The sequence below is a fragment of the Camelina sativa genome, chromosome 12 (assembly GCF_030686135.1).
Source record: "Camelina sativa cultivar CO46 ecotype springtype chromosome 12, ASM3068613v1".
NCBI classification, from domain to species: Eukaryota; Viridiplantae; Streptophyta; class Magnoliopsida; order Brassicales; family Brassicaceae; genus Camelina; species Camelina sativa.
In genome coordinates, this window is record NC_141891.1 from 17,850,044 (window position 1) to 17,870,327 (window position 20,284).

Consider the following 20,284-nt stretch of genomic DNA (forward strand, 5'->3'; position numbering starts at 1 on the left):
CCTGAAAGTGTCAAAGCTCACAATGTAAGAGTAATGAGATATATCAACTGAACCCATCTTTAAACACATCCATACCAAAGGCAAACCAACAAATCAAAATCAAGTAAACAACTTCGAGTACTCTAGAAGCTTTCTCTACTTGCACAACAAAGATTCGGTAACTAGGAAATGAACGAGCGCGAGCTAACTCCACTTGATAACATATATTCAAGGGGGCGTGCCTGATCTTGTCCAGGACTTAAAACCCAAATAAGAAACTGAGTTCATATTCAAAGACAGTTATTCGTTAAGGAACAAACCATCCAAAAGGTCGGATGATGAACTACCATTCCCATTTCCATTATCATCAAAAAACCCGTTTTCCAAACTTTCTTTCTTCAACTTCCGCTCTTCAATAATGGATTCTTCTGTTCCACCACAGATATTCCTTTTTCCTTGTCTAACAGGTCTATCAGCCACTATAAATTTGCTTCCATCTCGAACACGCTCAGAAAATCCAGCCCAAACTGTAACAGAACAATGCTATTCTTAAAAAACCAACACTATCATCCATTTGTCTATATGATTAAGTAGTTGCACCAAGTGACTATTCTTTGTAACTTTGCTACGTATCCATCAAAGTGTTTTTTCAAATCTTAAAACAGCACACAACAAAATGGGTACCAAAAACAGAAAACATAATACCTCCAAAATGATGCAGAACAATAGAAGCTGCAACAGTAACATTCAAGGAGGCAGTGCCACAGCCATACTGAGGAATATATACGAAGAAGTCGCATATTTCATATTCCTTGGCAGATAATCCTGATCCCTACAAAAGTCCCAAACTTGGTCCTTTAGTAATAATTTGTTAAACTCTAAAAGGCTTATTACCTACCATTCCTTTAGTTAAATGGCAGAGACCACAACCACTGAAGCCAAACTAAGCAGTTCGCAGATTACATGTACAATCGTCGAAGGTTACTAACTCTGAGATAACTCCACTACCATTTCTGGTGTTGTAAACTGTGTCTTCAAACCATTCAAGTATCTTTAAAATCTACTTGTTCCCTCATTATATTGTACACAGATGAAACTGACTAAAACTGTGTTGTATTGTTCTCATACAAAATCAATGAAGGATTCCTATTATTCTACTTGATTCCCTCATTGTTCACAAATGAAACTGACTAAAAACATTAAAATCTCATAGCAAACAAAGTAACCCAGCATACTGTTTCTTCACAACTAGGGATCCATATACTAAGTTCACAAACTTAACTAAAACTTGTAAAAAATCAAATCTTTTGATTACCTCATTACCGAGAAGAAACGCAGTGCTTCTTTTGAAAGGATGCTCGTTAACCGCAGCAGCTCCATCAGCAATCTCAACGCCGCATATATCGCAATCTTTCTCCTCCTTTTAATCCAAAACAAACAAAAAGACTCAAACTTTGAAACACCCTAATCCAGTAATGATAAGACCCATAAATAAAGTTCCCTAATTTGATACCTTGAGGTAAGTGCGAGCTTCGGTAAGGGAGTGAAAATGGCGGAATCGGATGTGTGAAGCTGAACCATGACTACCGAAGGCGTTGAAATCACGGCGGCCGACAAGAATCAGCTCCGTAACTCCAAAGGCAGTGGCGCTACGAGCTAGTGTGCCGATGTTGTGACGCTTTGCTATGTTGTGAACAACCACGTAGCTCTCAAATCCCTCCATCGTCGTCTTCTTTCTTCTACTTCCTTTTTCTCCGGTGAGGCTTTTTGTACCCATTTTAGTTAACCGGTTTAGTGATAACCGGAACTAGTTTCTCAATTTTTGGTTAACCGGTTTATATATTGATGAATAGTTGAATTTATTGACTGGTTTAGAAAAAAAAACAATGTCATAATGAGAGATCTCTCAATATATGAATCAAAATCATTTTTGTTTTGGTAATCAAAGTAACCAGCAGCAAGATTTTTTTTTGGTTGTGAACTCTTCTAAATCTTCTCGACCCTAAATGAATCCATGACTCTTCTTAGATCTTTTTCTTCTTCTATGAAAACTTTCTCAGGTGTTTGGAGTCTCAATGAATAGAGTCTATTGTTCTCAACTCCTAGAACCGCTAGGTAGCGCCGGTTCCATTCCAAACGAGCAACTCTATCTTGCGGCATCACAGCTAGCTCGTTGTTGTTAGCGTATGACTTTATGTTCACCTGTTTAAATCAATCAAAACCACTTTAATGTGTAGCTCATGAGCTACGTGGTTTCTTATCATACAATATCTCTAAGCATAAATGCATGTTGCAACTTCAAATGAACTGACCCTTTTAACACTATAACTGCTGAAGGGAACTATTGTATCTATCTTATGCAACTACGAAACCCTAAAAGTTATCAACATATGTTGAAACAAAACATGTTTGATCTAGAAAACTAATATTATGATTGATCAAGACATGTTGCAACATTATGATTGATCAACAGAAGAATTGTTTCTTATGCAACTCTAAATCAACAAGAAAAATGCCATGGTCCGGTTCTATCTAAATTCACCTAAAGCTTCATTTATTTTGTTTCAGCAATAGGCACAAGAACATTCTCCCTATAATCAAGCTCAACTAGCAACTAATCTAAGCCGTTATATAATATTGTGGCTCACAATTTAGGATCTAAAACAACTAAAACCTGAGATGTTGATTTCACAAAATTAAGATGCAATTTGGTAATTCAGTTTAGCTTACCTCGATTTGATAGTAGGGTTTACCATCATCTGCAACTCTGGAAGAAGTGCTCAGGATGTTGGCCTGGCGCCTGACTCCGAGCCTAGTGGACATAAACTCAGTCAAGTACTGCCTAACTACCATCTTTCCTGCTTCTTCAGGGGAACCCAAGTCCTCAAGGGACGTGTACTTCGAGGAAGAAGGCGAAGAAAACTCAACCGAGAGGTTCTCATCCAGGACAACAGGGTCTCTAAAGAATATATCAGCGCCAGCTCCTCGGACTTGGATCCAGTTTTGAGGGTACTTGAAAGAGTATCCATCAAATGTATCAATGTATTCTCTGAACACTGGAGTTGAAGCAAATGCTGTCGAAAGATTTGCTTCTGAAAGTATTAAACCAGACATGAGTAAACCCATCATCATGCTCTTCCTCCTCCCAACTGCACAAGCCTTAAGAAACGGTGTCAAATATTAAAACATTGATCAAACAAACACCAAAGCATGTATTTAGATTAAAGATTTAGCATTCTTGAGAAAACAATCTAACTACAACATCTATTTGGCTATCTGAAAGAGACAATGATGCTAAACTAAACAAGTGAGGCTTAATCAAAGTTATGATTTTTACCTGTTTGTCATCGGTTAACGACTTTTTGGCAGATTGGCATCTCGGACCGGAAGAGATGGGTCTGGAGAACAAAAGCTGTCATTTTTTCTCCAGAAATTAGCAATTGAAAGAGAGGTCTAAATATCACAACATCATTTTCAATTTCAATAAATCCTTAAAGAGTTTGTAAACCCATTATTTCAATTCAAGATTTAACCAAATGGGCAACAACAAAATTTCACAGTTCCTACATAATTCATCGATGAAGCAGAGAGAAGTGAGCTTACATGTGAATTGTTGTTGGGTTTCGGACATGGTGATGAAAGCTCTGTAGGCAAAGATCGAGAAGAAGAAAGAGAGGTTGATTTCCAAGAATCTGTTGAAGCTCCTTTGGTTATTATGTGAGAAGGAAAAGCAAATGCAGATGAAGCCATTAGAAAAGGTGAAGTTCAGAATAAAAAAAAAAAAAAAAAGTTGAAAACTTTGGGAATGTAAGTGAGAAATCAATCAAGAAATCATCCAGAGAGAAATTGAGATTTTTGGTTGAACCACGTCAACCAAGAAATCTAACTTTGGATAATATTATGTTGGAACTACAGTATAGTATATCTATATATACATTATTTAATTAATTTATTATATTTTAAAATAAAATAAAAAAGGTGTTATCAGGATACAAAAGAAGTGAGCAGAGCAAGTGCAATGTGTGTTTAGGCATCAGGGCTGATGGCAACAGGTGGTAATAGTGGTACTCATGTATCAGTGAGTTTGTTTCTTGGGTATTCAAAAGTACTAATAATCCCCTCCACTGCTATATATATGAACCAAGAGCTGAAAGAAAGTGCCTCTTCAGTGGAGTTCTCTCCAGAACTATGAATGGCACAAGGGAGGGAAGAGCCGAAGAGGGTTATATGATATTTGGTTTGACATGATTCTGTCACCCAAGGTTTTTGCTAACAAAGATGAGAATCAACAACAGTCTCCTCTCTTATTTCCTATTTTCCCATATCTATCTCTACTACTACAATAACTAGGGTTTGAATCGTGCTATGAGTAGTCGTGATTCATGAAGAAGACAAAGTTAGCAGTAAGAGCGAGCAGAGTCAGAAGTCAGAAAGTGGATGAATGTAGCGCCAGCAAATTTTGGTTTATTCTTTTCTTTTTTTTTCTTTGCAAGGAGAATTTTAATTTCTTATAAGAAGTAAAGAACGAGAATTTTGTTTAATCTACCACATTTGCTATGAAACTTTCCAGCCACAATTAAAAAACCCTTTTCTGATCTACCATAAGCGTGAGGTAAAAAAACGATAATAACCTGCAAATAATATGACATGTGTGAGCAAAAGGAATCTTTGGTTATATTATTTTATTGGTGTTTCTTAATTTGAGATAGAACATGAGTTTGGTTAACGGCGATGGAAGGACAAAAACACCTTTTTGGCATTTATTGAATCAAATGGTACAAGAAACTATAAGACTAAAATATTGACATACATAAAAATCATTCTCTGCTTCGAGAATGTTTAAATTATGAAAGAGTTTGAGTTGGGTGAGATGCCGCACTGAACGATTGGTAAATGTTAACTCGTCGTCTGCATCAGGGAGGATTCTTGCCAGGAGTGGAATTGCATGGAAAAAAGTAGTTGAAATGACAAAGTGTAACCGTGAGTTGCTGTGTGAGATTGTGATAGTTGGTCAGCAAGCGCACATGCAGTAGGAACTACGTCACCAAGTGTAACCCTCTCTAAAGTCCTTAGGAAAGACAGCCTCGCCCATGGATATTTGACAAAAGCATCCAAATTTTCCACCAATTTTACAACTTGACTAGAAGTTTTGACAACCGATGAATTGCATATCAGAATCCCATCCACAACCACAACAAGACACAATCTTAGCCTCCGGTCTCTATCCATACGACGAGCAATTGGCAACTTCTTGTCCTCCTTCAAAATGTCTATAATTTCCTGGATTGTGTAACTATGGTTCAGACCAATAAGACTGTGTAAGAAATCAGAATCAGATATAGGACCTTCGTCAGTGGCAGATGAATCCTCTTCTGACGAAGGTAGTGGACCACAATTAAGCCCTGTTAAAATACCAAACTCCCGCAGAGAGAAACAGATTGGATGTCCCCTATAAACAAACCACATCTCATGTTTTTTCTGAGTGACAAGGCAGCGACAAAGGAATTGGTGGACAAGCTTGCCTGATAGGGAACTCTTGCGAACCGGAAGTTTCAAAAGCCGACCAAAACAAGACTCTTTCAACCACTTCAACTGACTGGATCCATCTAGCGCTTCTAGAATGTCGAGAAGATACTCAGGTTTAGAATACGAATTTATACGGCCTCTAACAAGATACCGATCTGTTGCAAAGAGACGACGAGGAAGTGGTCCACACTCTGCAGATGGGATATCTGCCTACTGTTTTTCATTTGTGTTGTTGGAGACAGTTTTATCGTTGATTAGAGATGTATCTGCTTGAACTTCACAAACACCAGCTTTGGAAGGGTAATCACCGAGAACACCACAATTGCCTCTGGAATCGTCACTATATAGAAAAAAAATTAAGCTTTTAAAATTTGTCCACAGATATTGGTCAAACAGATCCCAATTGCAAGAAGTGAAAAATACTTACAGAATATTGGGGACATTAGAGAATACGCCAACAGGATTGAAACTTTCTGGAATGAGATTAAAGTTGGGGGTAGGTCCGATAACTATTGGGTGGTATTTCTGCACCGCGAGTGAGTTGGTTCCCATAACATTCATGGGACAATTGTTTTCACTGTGTGGACAAAAACCTAAGTTTTAAAAGTTGTCCACCGAGAATTATCAAACACAAACCAATTGTGAGAAGAGAAAAAAACTTACAGAATATTGGAGACATTACAGAATACACCGTTCGGATTGGGACTTTCTGGAATGAAGATAAAGTTGGGAGTATGTCCGACAGTTGGGTTGTCTATCTCCACCGCGACTGTGTTGGTTCCCAAATCATTGACGGGACAACTGTTTTCATTTTGGTTAAACATATGGGGACAAAATACGACTACAGTTACAGCCAGGTGAATTTGGTAGAAACGATTAGGGTTAATGATGTGTGTTGTACTTACAGCTGATTTGGGACCACGAAATTGAGAGACGCCAAATTCTGATGAGGTGAGTTTTATTCGTTGCTTTCATCCATGGAAAAGTTTCAGATTTGCATGAGGAGATCTTCAGATATAGAGAGAAGAAAGGTTCTAATCCTAACAGAAGCGTAGAGAGAGAGAGTGAAAGTGAATTGTATTGTACAGTTCTGCTTCTGTCTCACAGCTTTAAATCGAAATTGGACTGATGTGCACTGGTGTGGGAGAAACTGAAAAGACCTGAGAGAAGTCTTCTTTATTAATAAAAAAACAAATAAACATTTTTCTATTGTTCTGCAATGTAAAGAAGTTCGAAGCTATAATGGTCATTTTGATAGACATGTGTGGTATTTCTTGAAAGGAGTTTTCGAATGTGGTACATTGGAAAAGAATGAGTTTCAAATGTGGTAGAATCGTTAAAATTCCCAGTAAAGAATCCCTTTTTGATTTAGAAAAAGGAAAACACCAACTATGTATTTTATAAAATACATACATAAGTATTTTTCATCAACCAAATATAATAATACACTATTTAATTAAAATGGTTATTTAATATATGTTGTAAGCTGTTTCTTTTCTTTTCTTTTTGACAAAGTCAAATGTTGTAAGTTTTATACGTCATATTCACATAATAATATAATACCACCCGTTTGACTTTTGAAAAGAAGTATATATGCCGAACTTAAACACGATTGCACGAGGTTGTTCCTGGTGTGTCGTTGAGACTTGAGATTCTTCCTTTAATTTTTTTCTTTTTTTGGTGAATATGTAAATCTGCTTATTGATTTATGGCTTTTAGCCAGTGTGCATGCATGGTTACAATCTGAAATAATTTATGTATCTTAATTTGAATTTGTGGACTCTTAGCTTAGAGAGAAGAGTTATCATAGCGCTTTTGTATTATTCCATTCAAGATTAGAATGTTCTGACATGTTCTTTAGGGGGGATCGGATTTCAATTTAGCATCTACTTGAAACAATGTTGGAATTTGGATCAACATTATATTTCTTGATTACCATATTCTTAAACAAGATCTTGTTACTGCGGAATTTCCATAATACGAGTATCTCTAAAGCCAAAAAAAAAAAACTCTATATAATTTGATATTGGAAAAAGACGTATGTTTTGGCTTAAATTATCGATCATTTGATTCATATAGTATTCTTTTAGAAAGGAAGCTTAGATGCTAAAGGCTATACCCCGATCGATTACACTCACCATCTACACAAGTACGCTATTTTTTTAACTCCATGTATACATTAGAATTTGGATCAACATTTCATCTATTCAATGATTATGATGTTATATTTCTTGATTACCATTCTTAAACAAGATCTTGTTACTGCGGCGAATTTCCATAATACGAGTATCTCTAAAGCAAAAAAAAAAAGTAAAAATAAATAAAGCTCTATATAATTTGATAAAAGACGTATATTTTGGCTTAAATTATCGATCATTTGACTCATATGTTGTGAATGGAAACACAAAGTTAGCATATTTCATTTTGTGTTTGTGAAAACCGCACACTTATTACCAATCAACACCTTTTTATAAATCAGTGTTTAAAAAGAAAAAAAATGCATGGACCGCTTTTTAACTGGTTTCAGCTTCTTGTCATGCGGTCCAACACAAAAAATGCAGTAAACAATAACCATTTGATTATTATTATTATTTTTTAATTATAAATCATTATGTATGCATATGTTCTTTTACTATATGCTAGATTTTAAACTGCGGTACAGCGTGTGTATATAATTATTATTATTATATATATTTTATATTATATTTGTTTGTTAAATATTAGATATTTTGTAAATAGAGGAATAACTAAACTTTTCGGCCGTTTGTAGGGCTAAATGTTTATATTAATTTTTAAATCCGTAATATACTTCATGATCATTTTTTGTTATATTTAGTTTGTTTTGTTTAGTGTTTGAGATTATATTTTAATTTTTAATTATTATAACAAAAATAAGGGATCTAAATACATAATAAGTAATTTATATGCTGTGATTAAGTCACATTTTTCCTAATGATTTAATTATTTTACATAATCTTAGTTAATTCAAATGATTTTATATGTCAAATATTCTAATATTTGTAGTGTTGACAAATAATAAAATGAGGATTTAACCCATGTTAGCACAAATTTAATGATATTTTATTAATTTCAACATGTCCTTTTTATAACTCTTTTTATAACTCATCTACTATATAACCATATTATAAAATATTTTAAACTTTTTAAAAATTTTTTTTACATAGTTGTAATATTTTAAAATTTTATTAAGTTTATATATCTGAATTATAATATTTAAGAATCAAAGGTCACATGTTTTGAAAAAAAAAATGGAAATCAAATTATTGTTTTTTCGTTTGCAAAAGATTTAGAGATAAAATATCGTCAAAACACACTAGAACGTGTGGTTAAATATATCATAGTTTTTGTTCCCATATAGATTGCTGCAGTTTTTTTTAGTTGAAATAGAATATAAAATATTTAGGAAACAAAATCTGACGTAATGCTATTTTTGGAAATTTTTTAGGGATTAACTTTGTAAATAAGTTTTTAAATAGGTATAAAGAAAAGGGTAGAACCCAAAATATACTTCAAAAATATATATATAGATACAAACGTTTTCTCTCAAGTAGCATTTTATCGTTACACAAAATTGAAAACACACGCGCCCCCAAAATTTTCTCCCAAATAGTTCTTTCTTGCGACAAACCTAGCTTTCACGATTTTGCCTCTACGGTCACCGGCGTTCCTTGCCGGTACCGTGAGAGGGCTCCTTGTTGTTTGTCTTCTTTCTTTGTAGCGTCGTTTGTTTGCTCCGGTGGTGGTGGCTTGGATCTGCTCCTTTATCTGAAGCCTCGTGTTGGTGGTGAGCCGTCGCGTGGAGAGAGAATACTCGCCAAGGGGGTTGAGTTGCCGGTTCTGTGGCTGCTTGAGGATGGTGGCTTGTGTGTTCTACGGTGTCTCTCGTGGGTCTTGGGGGGAACGACTTTCTCTCCGGCGATAGTTTTAGATTTGGTTTTAGATCTTGGTTTATGGTGGCTTTGATGTGGTGTGGGAGCAGCTCAGTTTCCTTATAGGGTTGGGCTTGTGGCGTCTCTAGACTCTGGTGTAGCTAGCCGGTCTCTTCTCGCCTTTCTTCCTTTTCAGTTGGTGTTGATCCAGTTCCTTAGTTTCCCCACGGTGCTTCTGTTTGTTGGTGTCTCTCTCGGTCTCTCCTTCATCGATTCTCCTGCTTCCAGTTGCTGAGATTGAGGATTTCGGATCTGTGCGTTAGTCCGCTGTTGTCATTGCGTTTTTGTGTTAGTTTGCGGAGAAGCTATAGGCGCCTTATCTGGAGCTTTTGAAGGCTGGCCTCATTTAGGATTTGGTTTGCTCGTGGCAACTAGGATGGGACTCCAGCTCCTTGGAGCTGTGGAAATCACACAAATTTCTGAGTTTGGCATCTTGTAATCGGTGTTTCTTCTTTTGTTTTTAATTGGGTTAATTTGTTTCTTCATTGCTGTTTTATTGTCTGTTTATTCTGTAGATTTTTGTTTTTTTTCCGCTACTTGTTGTCCTCGTAACTTCTGTCAAAACTCGAAAATGGTATAAATACTTCACATTGATACCAAAAAAAAAAACTTTTTCTCTTACTCTCTTTTCTTCTCGTCTCCTCTTCTTTTTAGTCTTTTCTCTCACTTTCATTTTTTAAACATTTTTCTCTTGAACAAAATTTATTATACATCTTCATTAAAGTTCATAATTGTATGAAAATGTTTTTTCATTAAAATAAAACAAAAAAAGTAATTTATATCTATACTAATTATGAATATATTTTCTAACATTTTTATTAATGGTATTCTGCATCGATTTTTACTTACCATTCATATTTTTATTTGTGAACCGCAATATTATTTTACCAATCAAATTTTAATTTTAAATAATTTTTGGTATTTAAAATTCAGAAATTAAAACTTTATTTATTAATAAGAAAGGAAAATATATAATTATACTAGTTATTAACAAAATAATATGAAATCCGCACCAAAATTTTTTTCACAAACCAAACATTATTTTATATCGCTTATTTTGGAATAACTGCACTTGTTCCGCAAATATATTGTCCCGCACGTACCGCAGTTGAACCGTACCGCACTATCAATTTTTATATCCCACAATACTAAATCTGCGGTTACCATTCGGACTCATATAGTATTTTTTTAAGGGAAGCATAGATGGTAAAAGCTACCCCGACTGACTACACTCACCATCTACATAAATACGCTATTTTCTAACTACATATATACATTTAGGTAATGAATGGTAACTTCTTTAGGTGCGGAATTCAAACAAAAAACACAAAACCATTATTAAGTCACCATTCACGATTCTGTTTATTAATTTGCGTTTTCTTGCATTAAAAAATAGTACAAGGTGCGAACAACTATAATTATACCTAAAAAATGAAAAACGCACTCTAATTTTCAAGATGGACAATATCCAACGGTTTTAACAAATCCACACCCCATCTATATATAATAACAAACCCACTTTTTGGTTCAACTTTAATCTAATGGATGACATTATTTCTATTATCTCATCTAACGGTTTAGAATTATTAATGATCCCAACAGTTGCAAGTCTTTTTTCCAATAATCGTATTTCTTCGTCGTATCCCCATCTTTCAAATATCGCACCTATTATTTTTTACACATTTTTTGTTTTACACCTCTATGTTTTAAACCTCTATATTTTAAACCTCTTTATTTATTATATATAAACTTTTATGGACTAACATAACAAGTTTCGAATTTATTGTTTTTTGAGTATTTTTTAAACTTACAAGACAATAAATAAAATTAAAGAATTGTTTTATTAGAGTGTTTTTTAATTAACCTGCATCAATCTTCAATTCAAGGTGTTGTTCTACTTATTAACCTCCATCAATTTTCAATTCAAGGTATTTTTGTATTTGCGTTACGTTATAATAGATTTATATAGATTTATTTGTGTTGCATTGTAATAATAGATTTGTATAGATTTATAAAACTCACTGAAACCTATGACTAATATTTACGAATGAACCTGTTAGTGTCTACTTATGAACTTGCTAGTGTCCATTCGGTTAATAACGAATAAAGTTAACTTCTTCTCTGTTAGATTATTATTATACGGGTTGTCATATGGTTCAGAAAGAGTATAACATTAATGATCTATAAAGATCTGAACCTTCGGACGTACAAAGTTTATTTTATTCTTTCTTGTATTGTTATATTGTAAGACATTTTTTGTTGGAGTACTTAAACAAGTCTGGTTTATATTTTATTTTTAACCAATCAGGCATGATGACATGCAGATGATAGAGATACGAATTTGCCAAACTTTTTTAACAAACAAGGTATAAATTTTATTTATGTTCTATTATTGTCTTATTTAACAAATTTAATTTTTTTTAACAAACATGGTATAAATTTAATAATCTTTTTTTTTGTTATGAAGGATGTCCATTGGATATAAATGATCCATGTTAGTTTTCATTATTTTTTAAATAAAGTTTATTTGAAATTTTAGTTGTAATTTTAATTTCTTTTACTTTCGGGGTATCAAATATTTCGATAATATATAGAAGCATTCCAGATGATCATGGAAATAGAGAGTGCTGAAGAAAAAGTCAGACATACTTATGACAACACAAAATCAAATTCGAAAAAGTGTAAACAGGACCAAATGACAAGTCAAGTTAGAAAGAACAGATCTTCTAAAGGTAACTTATTTGTTCTTTATAACTATGTTAACAAGCAATGGATGTAACAACGTGTGAATTCAACAGGATTGAAGAATCAATAGAAAAGGATTGTGGTGGCACAATCATAGTTGAGGTAAAGATTTACCAAAACTTCACAACTGTACCGACACTACGATCATTCTCTTTCCAATATCCTGAATTTATACATGAAGAAGAATCAGAAGACAAAGAAGATTTTTATGGATGTTTGATAGATGATGGCGTTGAGGTCGATGATATAACTTTATTGTTTATGGATCTTATTCTACGTGTTGATGAGATTACATCTTCTCCTACTTACTCAATTTTGAGTAATATTATTTTAAATTTATCACTTCACATATATGAAATCATCGATAATATGGATGTTATTAAAGAACATATTATTGAGGAATCGTTTAATTTAGCCGTTGTCGTCCGTAGACTAGCTTATGAAAATTCCATCGACTCGTTACAAAGAAAGACCTTTAAGTTTAGTGAAAGTTCTGCAAATGAGGAAAGTTCTGCAAATGAGAAAGACATTATTTGTTTCTGCAAATGTGGAAAGTTCTGCAAATGAGAAAGACATTATTTGTAGAATATGTCTAAAAGCATATAAAGAGCACCAGAGTATTATATGGATGCCGTGTGGTTATATCTTCTGTGATGGTCGGCAAAATTATTTTGCAAAAGGAACATAAAGTACGTATATCATTCCATATATATATATATATATATATTTTTTTGTGTTATTGACCTCACAATCAATCTATACCATAACTAAATAATATGCAGAATGTTCATAAGAAATGTCGTAAAGTTATGGAAAAAAGTGCAATTTCTTCCAGTTAAGGAACAAGAATTTAAACACTGCATCATGGACCATCAACTGGCTGTAGAAGCTAAGCGTTACATGAGAGCAAAGAAGAAACGATTAGATGAAGTAGAATATAATAGTGATAGCTCATAAATTGATTATATTTACTTATTACTTCATTTACTTAAAGACTCAATTGTATTTTTTTAATTAAATAACTTAAATAGTCTACAGAAGATGTAACATTTACAACATAAAATTAATGACTTAAGTCTAATTTTTCAGTTAATTAAAACCACAAAAATAATCAAAATATGTAATTTTTTTTTTAAGATTACATATTTTGATTATTTTTGTGGTTTAAATTGATTAAAATATGTAGTCTTAAGTTACAAAATAAACATAGTTGATAAAGAAATAATTTCAATCAATTCGTTGTTTACAAATACTATTACCAATTACTTCAAACTAATCATTCATCAAAATTAAAAACAGTTATCTTATGAAGATAAAGAAATTGTTTGACTTTATCACCAAACATTATGGATCTTCACTTCCCGCGCGGCAAACGCGCGGGTTTGTTTCCTAGTACTTGATAATACCATTTAATAATAATAAAACATATGTATAAAATTAAACATAAAACACAAAATATTATCATATACAATTAATTAAAACTAATTTTTCATTCAAGTATCCATTATTATTTAAAACTAATTTTTCATTGTTAACTTATTATTATTAAATCAAAAGATTATGAGTTTGAATATGCAGTTATGTAATTTATTTATATTTTAGCAAATAACATATAAAACATGATTTAGTTATATTAAACAAATAATCAATAGCTTATTAGATTAGTTTTATAATTACTAGGGAAAGAAGGCTAGTGGAGAGGACAGAGTGTGTGGCGCTTTAGATAAGAGACCAAAAAAGGGGGAAAACCTTAGAAACCTAGAATTATGAAAAAGAAAACGTATGGTAATTTTGGTGGTTAACCATAGTAAGTAAATCAGTTTCTCTTTTTTTTTTCTTTAAATGGAAAAGGACTCCCACACAAAAAAAAAACAAATTCAGAAACCAACTCTGCTGAGGCTAAAAGTTGGGTACCAATTGTAAGAAGCAACCGTATGATTTCCATAATTTTCGCAATTGTTAATCGTATTTATTCGGATTGTTATTATTATATAGATATGATATTATTATGAACCGCAATTATTCTGTTTTGCCAATCAAATATTCTTTTGTACCGCTTATTCTGTACTAACCGCACTTTTTCCGCAAATATATTTTTCTCACATGAACCACAGTTGAACCGTACTGCACTACTAAATTATTTGTCCCGCACAACCAAATACGCAGTTACCATTAGGACCCATAAATAAATAGCAGTGTCCTGAGCACTTTTATTTCAGCATTTGTTGCGCCTTAAATTTGAGATCAATAAGATTATAAGTGTTTCAAAATCTTACGCATCTCTAATTTTGGCAGCTGAACGATGCCACCCTCAAGGTTTATCAAGGAGAGGTAAATCATATATGCATGCTGTCCCTAACTGTTTTTCTCTAATTTGCACATCCATAAATGTTATTTTTTCAGGAGTCGCTCTATAGTCACCTTTAACTTGGAACCGAAAAAGTTGTGTAAGGAAGGTAGGGATACTGACATGAATATCAGGCAATGGCTATTGATATCTTAGCTAACATACTGCGATGGTAAATTTTCTGATGCGTGTTATTTAATTTGCTGTATTGGTTATCTAATATTTGTTCTTGGTTATTCATTTTTCTAGCAAAAATGCTTGTCATTATCCGCCATGTGCAGTGTCTTGTCATATGATGTAGTTTGGAAGTTTGTAACTTTGTATCACTTCTCTCTGGAACATTGATAGCTATAATTGTATTTTCTCTGAGCAGTTCCTTGTCAAATGATATAAGCTGCCCATAGGTCATATATATCACGCAAGTTTGCGGCAAATATTTTGATAATGAAAAGCAATAAAGACTTTCTTTGTTAAACGAAATTATCATTTGAGAAAATAGTGAAGAAACAGAGTATCTGTAACAGTTACAAGCTGTGGCGGAATGTACCTGAAGGACCTCAGACGAAGCGAGAAAGTGTCAAGTGGTATTTGCCTGCACAACACATTGGAGACAGTGCGTCACATCGAGTGTGGAGATGGAGAGAATGGGCGAAAAAGGTGTCAGCGTAAAAGGTGTTCGTTGGAAGCTACAAACAAGTGGCTTGCTGAAGTCAACATAACGATGAGGAACCTCCTATGACTCACTGGATAAAGAGAGGGTCTTGAAGGACATGAAGCATTGGAGGACTTGCTGAATAAAGAAGAGTGTGATGAAGATTGTTGAAGTCTATAAAATAGAAGGAAACACATCTTGTTTCGGTTAGCACTTTCGAGAATAGAAAAGTGTGAGTTTCATTGGTGAGTGAATAAGGTTGGGTAGATTACGATCGATTTAGTGGCAAACCACATGTTGTGGTGTTGTACGAAACTGATCAAACAAGCTTGTAAGATAGTTGTTTGACGAATCCTTAATAAAGCTCAGTTTACTTATACTTTGGTGTTCTTGTACTAGTATTCAAGGTTCTAGTTATTTCAAATAGAAACTATGATAAATTCGAATCTACCCGAGTGGAGAATAAACTACGCCTGAGATGTATGGCCGGAAAAACCAACGACGCCTATATATCTTTTTTTCCACCAGTATGGTTGCTAGTCTCGTTTGTCTACGTAGCCACTTTGTTCTGCGGCATTCTTGGTCGCTGTGACTTGTAGTTGTAGATGAACATGGCTCAATAAGAGGATTTGCCGGGCAATATACATGAATGAGGTGACCAATGAAGATTGTCAGTGGGAACATTAAGCTTATTAAAGTTATATTAATCAAATCGCTTGGCTTTGAAAATATAGAGTCTGTGTTCGCCTTCATATCATCCATCTCATAGGACATGATCTGAACTGCAAAAACTTTGACAACAGTATACACATAAAAATATAACAACAACAACAATAAAGAATCTAAATATATATATATATATATATATATATATATATATATAATAGATTATATATGGGGACAAAGGATGAATAATTAATTACCAGATCATAATTTTGAGGATCACAAGTGGACATATTACGGATTCAACTCCGCAACTTGTGCATCAAGTTAACAAAGATCTGGTCAAGGTTAATTGATACTATTGTGATTGAGATATGATCGTGATATTACATTAATTGTAATTAGATATTATAAGATCCCATTGTATTCTATAAAAGCCATGTAAAGTACGATTGAATGATACACATAAATATTCTTTCCATTGTCTACGTTTCTACATGGTATCAGAGCGGGTTGATCCTTGTGGATCGATTATGACGATCGTCAAAGACGACGGTGATGAAGATGACAATTGACAACGATGAAGACGGTGCCTAGATCCGATGATGAAAAGATATATGTGACAGTGCAAAGCAAGAAGTTTTTTCCATCTTACGTTCTGTTAGCAACCGACGAACCCGACGAACCCAACGAACCCAACGAACCCAGCGAACCCGACGAATCCGACAAACTCGACGAATCCAACGAACCCGACAAACCCGGCGAACCTGACGAACCCGACAAACCCAACAAACAAGAACACGACTTGAAGGATTTGAAGGAATCCTTGTGTCACAACTCTTTTGTTGTGACATCGACGAAACAAGATTACGACAAGAAAAACAGAGAGACTCAACGGTGGAGTATAACACCTTGATGAATACCGAAACGAGGATGTAAAGATGAGGACATGATCAAGTTCAAGTTGGGCATTTGCAAGCGGCATGCTCCAACTTGAGGGAGGGTATTACGGATTCAACTCTGCAACTTGTGCAACAAGTTAACAAAGATCTGGTCAAGGTTAATTGATACTATTGTGATTGAGATATGATTGTGATATTACATTAATTGTAATTAGATATTATAAGATCCCACTGTATTCTATAAAAGCCATGTAAAGTACCATTGAATGATACACATAAATATTCTTTCCATTGTCTACGTTTCTACAGGACACGACCTTCACAATGGCTACTCCAGGCATCTTTGCCCGAATAATCCCATAGGGTGTCAGACACAATTCTACTATCTGAACTAAACCACTTGTAGTCTCTGGAGGCGTTTGCACAGCCTATATATATAAGAAGAAGATCAAATAAGTTGTCGATCGATCATTATATATGGTATAATTAATATTTCAAACTAGGAGACGCATGTGCATGACCTCCTCTCGCAGATAGCCTAACCTCCTGATTAATACGAGGTGTCCACTGGAGTAGAATCAGCTTGGGTACTTTTGTGCTCTCTTTCATGTTCAATGTAGACTATACGGAATTTCAAAACTTGCAAGTTCAGATTTTCAAGCACTACATTTAATTAAACAATCAATTCATATTTGTTTCAACCAGATTAGTTTCAAGATATTACATGGACTCAAACACAAAATGACATGAATTTGAAGCCCTGCCCACACTCGCCAACTCGTCGAGCATCCTACGTCTCTTTTCCAATTTATTGAGCTTTTCGGGTTCGATGGGTTTTGTGGAGAAAGTTGCTTTCTTCAGTCGTCTTGTGTTTCTGAGGATGTATGTGGCCACTTCTTTCTCATCATTTTGTTGCCATTCATATCCTATCCACACGATTGTCTCAAGATGGAACAACAAACATTCTGGTACACATTTCGGCTGAGTCCATTTGTGGCTGATCCGATTTCCTTTGTTAGAAGACATATCTAGCTGAGAACAATGAAATTTATGTAATATTAGATCAACAAAGTATAGAAAGTGGAGTTTTGAACAATAACAAAAACAAAAAAGGTAGCTGACTAGTAATGAAATTGCTCACGTCAGTGTGCTTGAGGATTTGCAACTTAGGAGAAGCATTAAGCATGAACGAAAGTAGATTCCACCACTTCCTTTTATCTGTATGCAGATCCAAATATAGTAGCTGGTGGAAAATGCTACCTTTAGGATACTTGATCTGTCCATGAGGCAAGTCAGGCAACATTAGTACACAAAACAATGTTAGCCCAATGGCAAAGAAAATATTAAATCTAATAATTACCTTTGAGGGTGCGAAGTGTAGGAAAATATGTTTGGCTGAAGTTAGAGATTCCAGAATATTCTCATTTTTTATATCAGAAACGTCACTAACTTTTGCCTCGACCAGTTCTGGCGCTTTCTCAATCAGACAAAATTTAAGCCTATCGATCGCTTTGATGTTCAAGTATTTCAAACAAGGTGCATTTATCACATACCCTCCAGTACTTCCTCCACAGAAATAATACCCTTGAATGGTTAGTCTCTTTAATGATGGCACCGCAATAGTGTAAGTCCAATCAGAGTGTCTGTAGCTTTGATGCACTACCAAATCTTCAAGAATAGGACAGCTACATAAAAGGTTGCAAACAGATTCTTCATCTCTAAAATAAACATCGTAGAGGTGCAGCTCTCTAAGGAAGTTTGAACAAACCCGAGAAGAAAAATCTAAAAAAATGGAACTTTTGAGTTCCAAGGTCTCGAGTGTATTATTATCATAGCTGCATAAAACACTCGGAAATCTGACTGACCTTCCCATATTTACAGAATAACCAACATTGTCAACGTAATAGCCAAGAACCAGAACCAAATTACGCACATGATGTGCAAATGCAATTCCAACCAATATTCCAACATCAACCACCAAAGCACCATCTATCTCTCTAGTTTCCAAATGCAAACTCTCTAAAACCGGAGCTTTATGTAACATAAAAAATCTGTAAACATCCTCCGAAAATGTACGGTGATACCTAGAATCAAACTTGAAATTTTGCACCGTCTTCCAAACATGTCTCCAGCGCTTAGACAAAACACTCGTGGTTACATCATATTTTGTCGGAAGAGAAGAGATTATATGCACAAGCAAATCTTCATGCAACTCACTGATTCAGTCTTCATTCACAACATCTCCATTCCTCAAACATTCACAACCACTTTCGCTGTAAAAATAATAAAATTTAAAAACGTATAAAGATAGAGAGTTTTAATAAGGGTTCAACAATTTTAGGGTTAGAGCTTACAACTAATAATATCGAATACAGAAAGGGATTCGAGAGAAGAAAAAAAAAACTTAAAACGAAACAAAGCAACATATACCATTGTTGTTCCATCGTCGTTAATACAGACAACAGTTTGCTAAAATGCCTTCTCATGCTTCAAACGCAAACGCAGACTATCACACAAAATGTCACGAATCTGACTAAAAACTTAGATATAATTAACGCCACAATTCAGCTTCAAAACGTACGTTAGCAAGCCAGAAAACCCTAAAAGAGTAACAACGTTAGTTTTCTTCTGGGTCCGAAACTGAGTTAATAAAGTCGGCCAAAAAAAAAGGGGAGGGGGGGGGGGGGGGGGGGGGGGGGTAAGGTTTATTTGGGCTCCTAGGTCCAATCCTTGATATAATTGGTGAAGGGACTCTCTTGAATTTAATAAATCACCATATACCACATTTATTTTTATTTTTTCAATTTTATACAATTAAACTATATATTAAGTTATTAACTAACTATCCATTATTTCTATATTAAAATTTAATATATGACATATAAATTAAGCAAATACAAAAGCAAAATGTTATGGAGTAATAATATAATGAAGATATGAAGTTTATATATGAGGGATGAAAATAATAATAAGAAATGATTTTATAAAAATACCAAAATGTTCACAAGAAATAACAAAATATATATTTTCGAATCTTAATACTCTGTATACTAGGACTTAGATTCAACATAAAACAGAAAATTTGTTTCAACGAACAATGATTTATTGGTTATTGATGAAGAGACAAATATATAGAAAGTTCAAAAGACATTACTATTTAAATAGACACACCTATTAGAAAGAAAAATTGTGATGAAAAAATATGAATAAAATATAGTGAGAAGACACACCTCTACAATGAACAGATATAACTGTTTGAGTTAGAAAAAAAACAAATAAAAACAGTATTTTCACAAAAAATACTACGAAAAGTCGCAACTGTTGTTCGCATTTATTTAGATTGTTATTATTATTTTTAAATATTAAACTATTTTGTTAACAAAAATTACGATAAATAGACACAACTGTAAATTCTATATTAAGTTGTATTAAATTTCTCTATTGCTATAATTATTTCCAAAATTTTAGTTAGATTATAGAATAATGTTAAATATTATATATTAATATTCAATTATTTATA

General features: G+C 33.9%; 3 protein-coding genes across 6 annotated transcripts; all 3 read right to left on the minus strand.

Moving 5' to 3' along the window:
• Nucleotides 1–25: 25 nt before the first annotated feature.
• On the minus strand, nucleotides 26–1,756 carry LOC104718416 (uncharacterized). The gene is made up of 4 exons (XM_010436170.3): nucleotides 1,493–1,756; nucleotides 1,295–1,399; nucleotides 685–811; nucleotides 26–506 (listed from the first exon to the last, which is right to left on the minus strand). Exons 1-4 carry the CDS (start codon nucleotides 1,754–1,756, stop codon nucleotides 280–282), a joined length of 723 nt encoding a protein of 240 aa, XP_010434472.1. The 3' UTR covers nucleotides 26–279.
• Nucleotides 1,757–1,821: 65 nt separating this feature from the next.
• LOC104718394 (psbP domain-containing protein 1, chloroplastic) lies at nucleotides 1,822–3,906 on the minus strand. 4 transcript variants are annotated; one of them, XM_010436135.3, is made up of 4 exons: nucleotides 3,583–3,906; nucleotides 3,317–3,391; nucleotides 2,710–3,138; nucleotides 1,822–2,181 (listed from the first exon to the last, which is right to left on the minus strand). In XM_010436135.3, exons 1-4 carry the CDS (start codon nucleotides 3,727–3,729, stop codon nucleotides 1,966–1,968), a joined length of 867 nt encoding a protein of 288 aa, XP_010434437.1. In that variant the 5' UTR covers nucleotides 3,730–3,906; the 3' UTR covers nucleotides 1,822–1,965. The 4 variants fall into 4 exon arrangements, with proteins under 4 accessions (XP_010434437.1, XP_010434446.1, XP_010434454.1 ...); XM_010436144.3 differs by having other exon boundaries at nucleotides 2,710–3,128; nucleotides 3,583–3,884; XM_010436152.3 differs by having other exon boundaries at nucleotides 3,317–3,377; nucleotides 3,583–3,879.
• Nucleotides 3,907–17,484: 13,578 nt separating this feature from the next.
• Nucleotides 17,485–17,965, minus strand: LOC104718382 (putative F-box/FBD/LRR-repeat protein At3g49040). Its single transcript, XM_087477773.1, has 2 exons — nucleotides 17,906–17,965; nucleotides 17,485–17,796 (listed from the first exon to the last, which is right to left on the minus strand). The coding sequence occupies exons 1-2, from the start codon at nucleotides 17,948–17,950 to the stop codon at nucleotides 17,485–17,487; spliced, it is 357 nt and encodes a 118-aa protein (XP_087333899.1). The 5' UTR covers nucleotides 17,951–17,965.
• Nucleotides 17,966–20,284: the final 2,319 nt, after the last annotated feature.

What these genes read in the sequence shown, in the direction of transcription:
- LOC104718394 (XM_010436135.3), bottom strand. Translation starts at nt 3,729, where the DNA reads ATGGCTTCATCTGCATTTGCTTTTCCTTCTCACATAATAACCAAAGGA. An exon ending in CGTTAACCGATGACAAACAG is followed by an intron (nt 3,139 to 3,316) that starts GTAAAAATCATA and finishes CCGTTTCTTAAG; the next exon opens with GCTTGTGCAGTTGGGAGGAG. An exon ending in AACCCTACTATCAAATCGAG is followed by an intron (nt 2,182 to 2,709) that starts GTAAGCTAAACT and finishes TGATTTAAACAG; the next exon opens with GTGAACATAAAGTCATACGC.
- LOC104718416 (XM_010436170.3), bottom strand. Translation starts at nt 1,756, where the DNA reads ATGGGTACAAAAAGCCTCACCGGAGAAAAAGGAAGTAGAAGAAAGAAG. An exon ending in AAGCTCGCACTTACCTCAAG is followed by an intron (nt 1,400 to 1,492) that starts GTATCAAATTAG and finishes TTGGATTAAAAG; the next exon opens with GAGGAGAAAGATTGCGATAT. An exon ending in CGTTTCTTCTCGGTAATGAG is followed by an intron (nt 812 to 1,294) that starts GTAATCAAAAGA and finishes GGACTTTTGTAG; the next exon opens with GGATCAGGATTATCTGCCAA.
- LOC104718382 (XM_087477773.1), bottom strand. Translation starts at nt 17,950, where the DNA reads ATGCTTAATGCTTCTCCTAAGTTGCAAATCCTCAAGCACACTGAC. An exon ending in AAATCCTCAAGCACACTGAC is followed by an intron (nt 17,797 to 17,905) that starts GTGAGCAATTTC and finishes CATTGTTCTCAG; the next exon opens with CTAGATATGTCTTCTAACAA.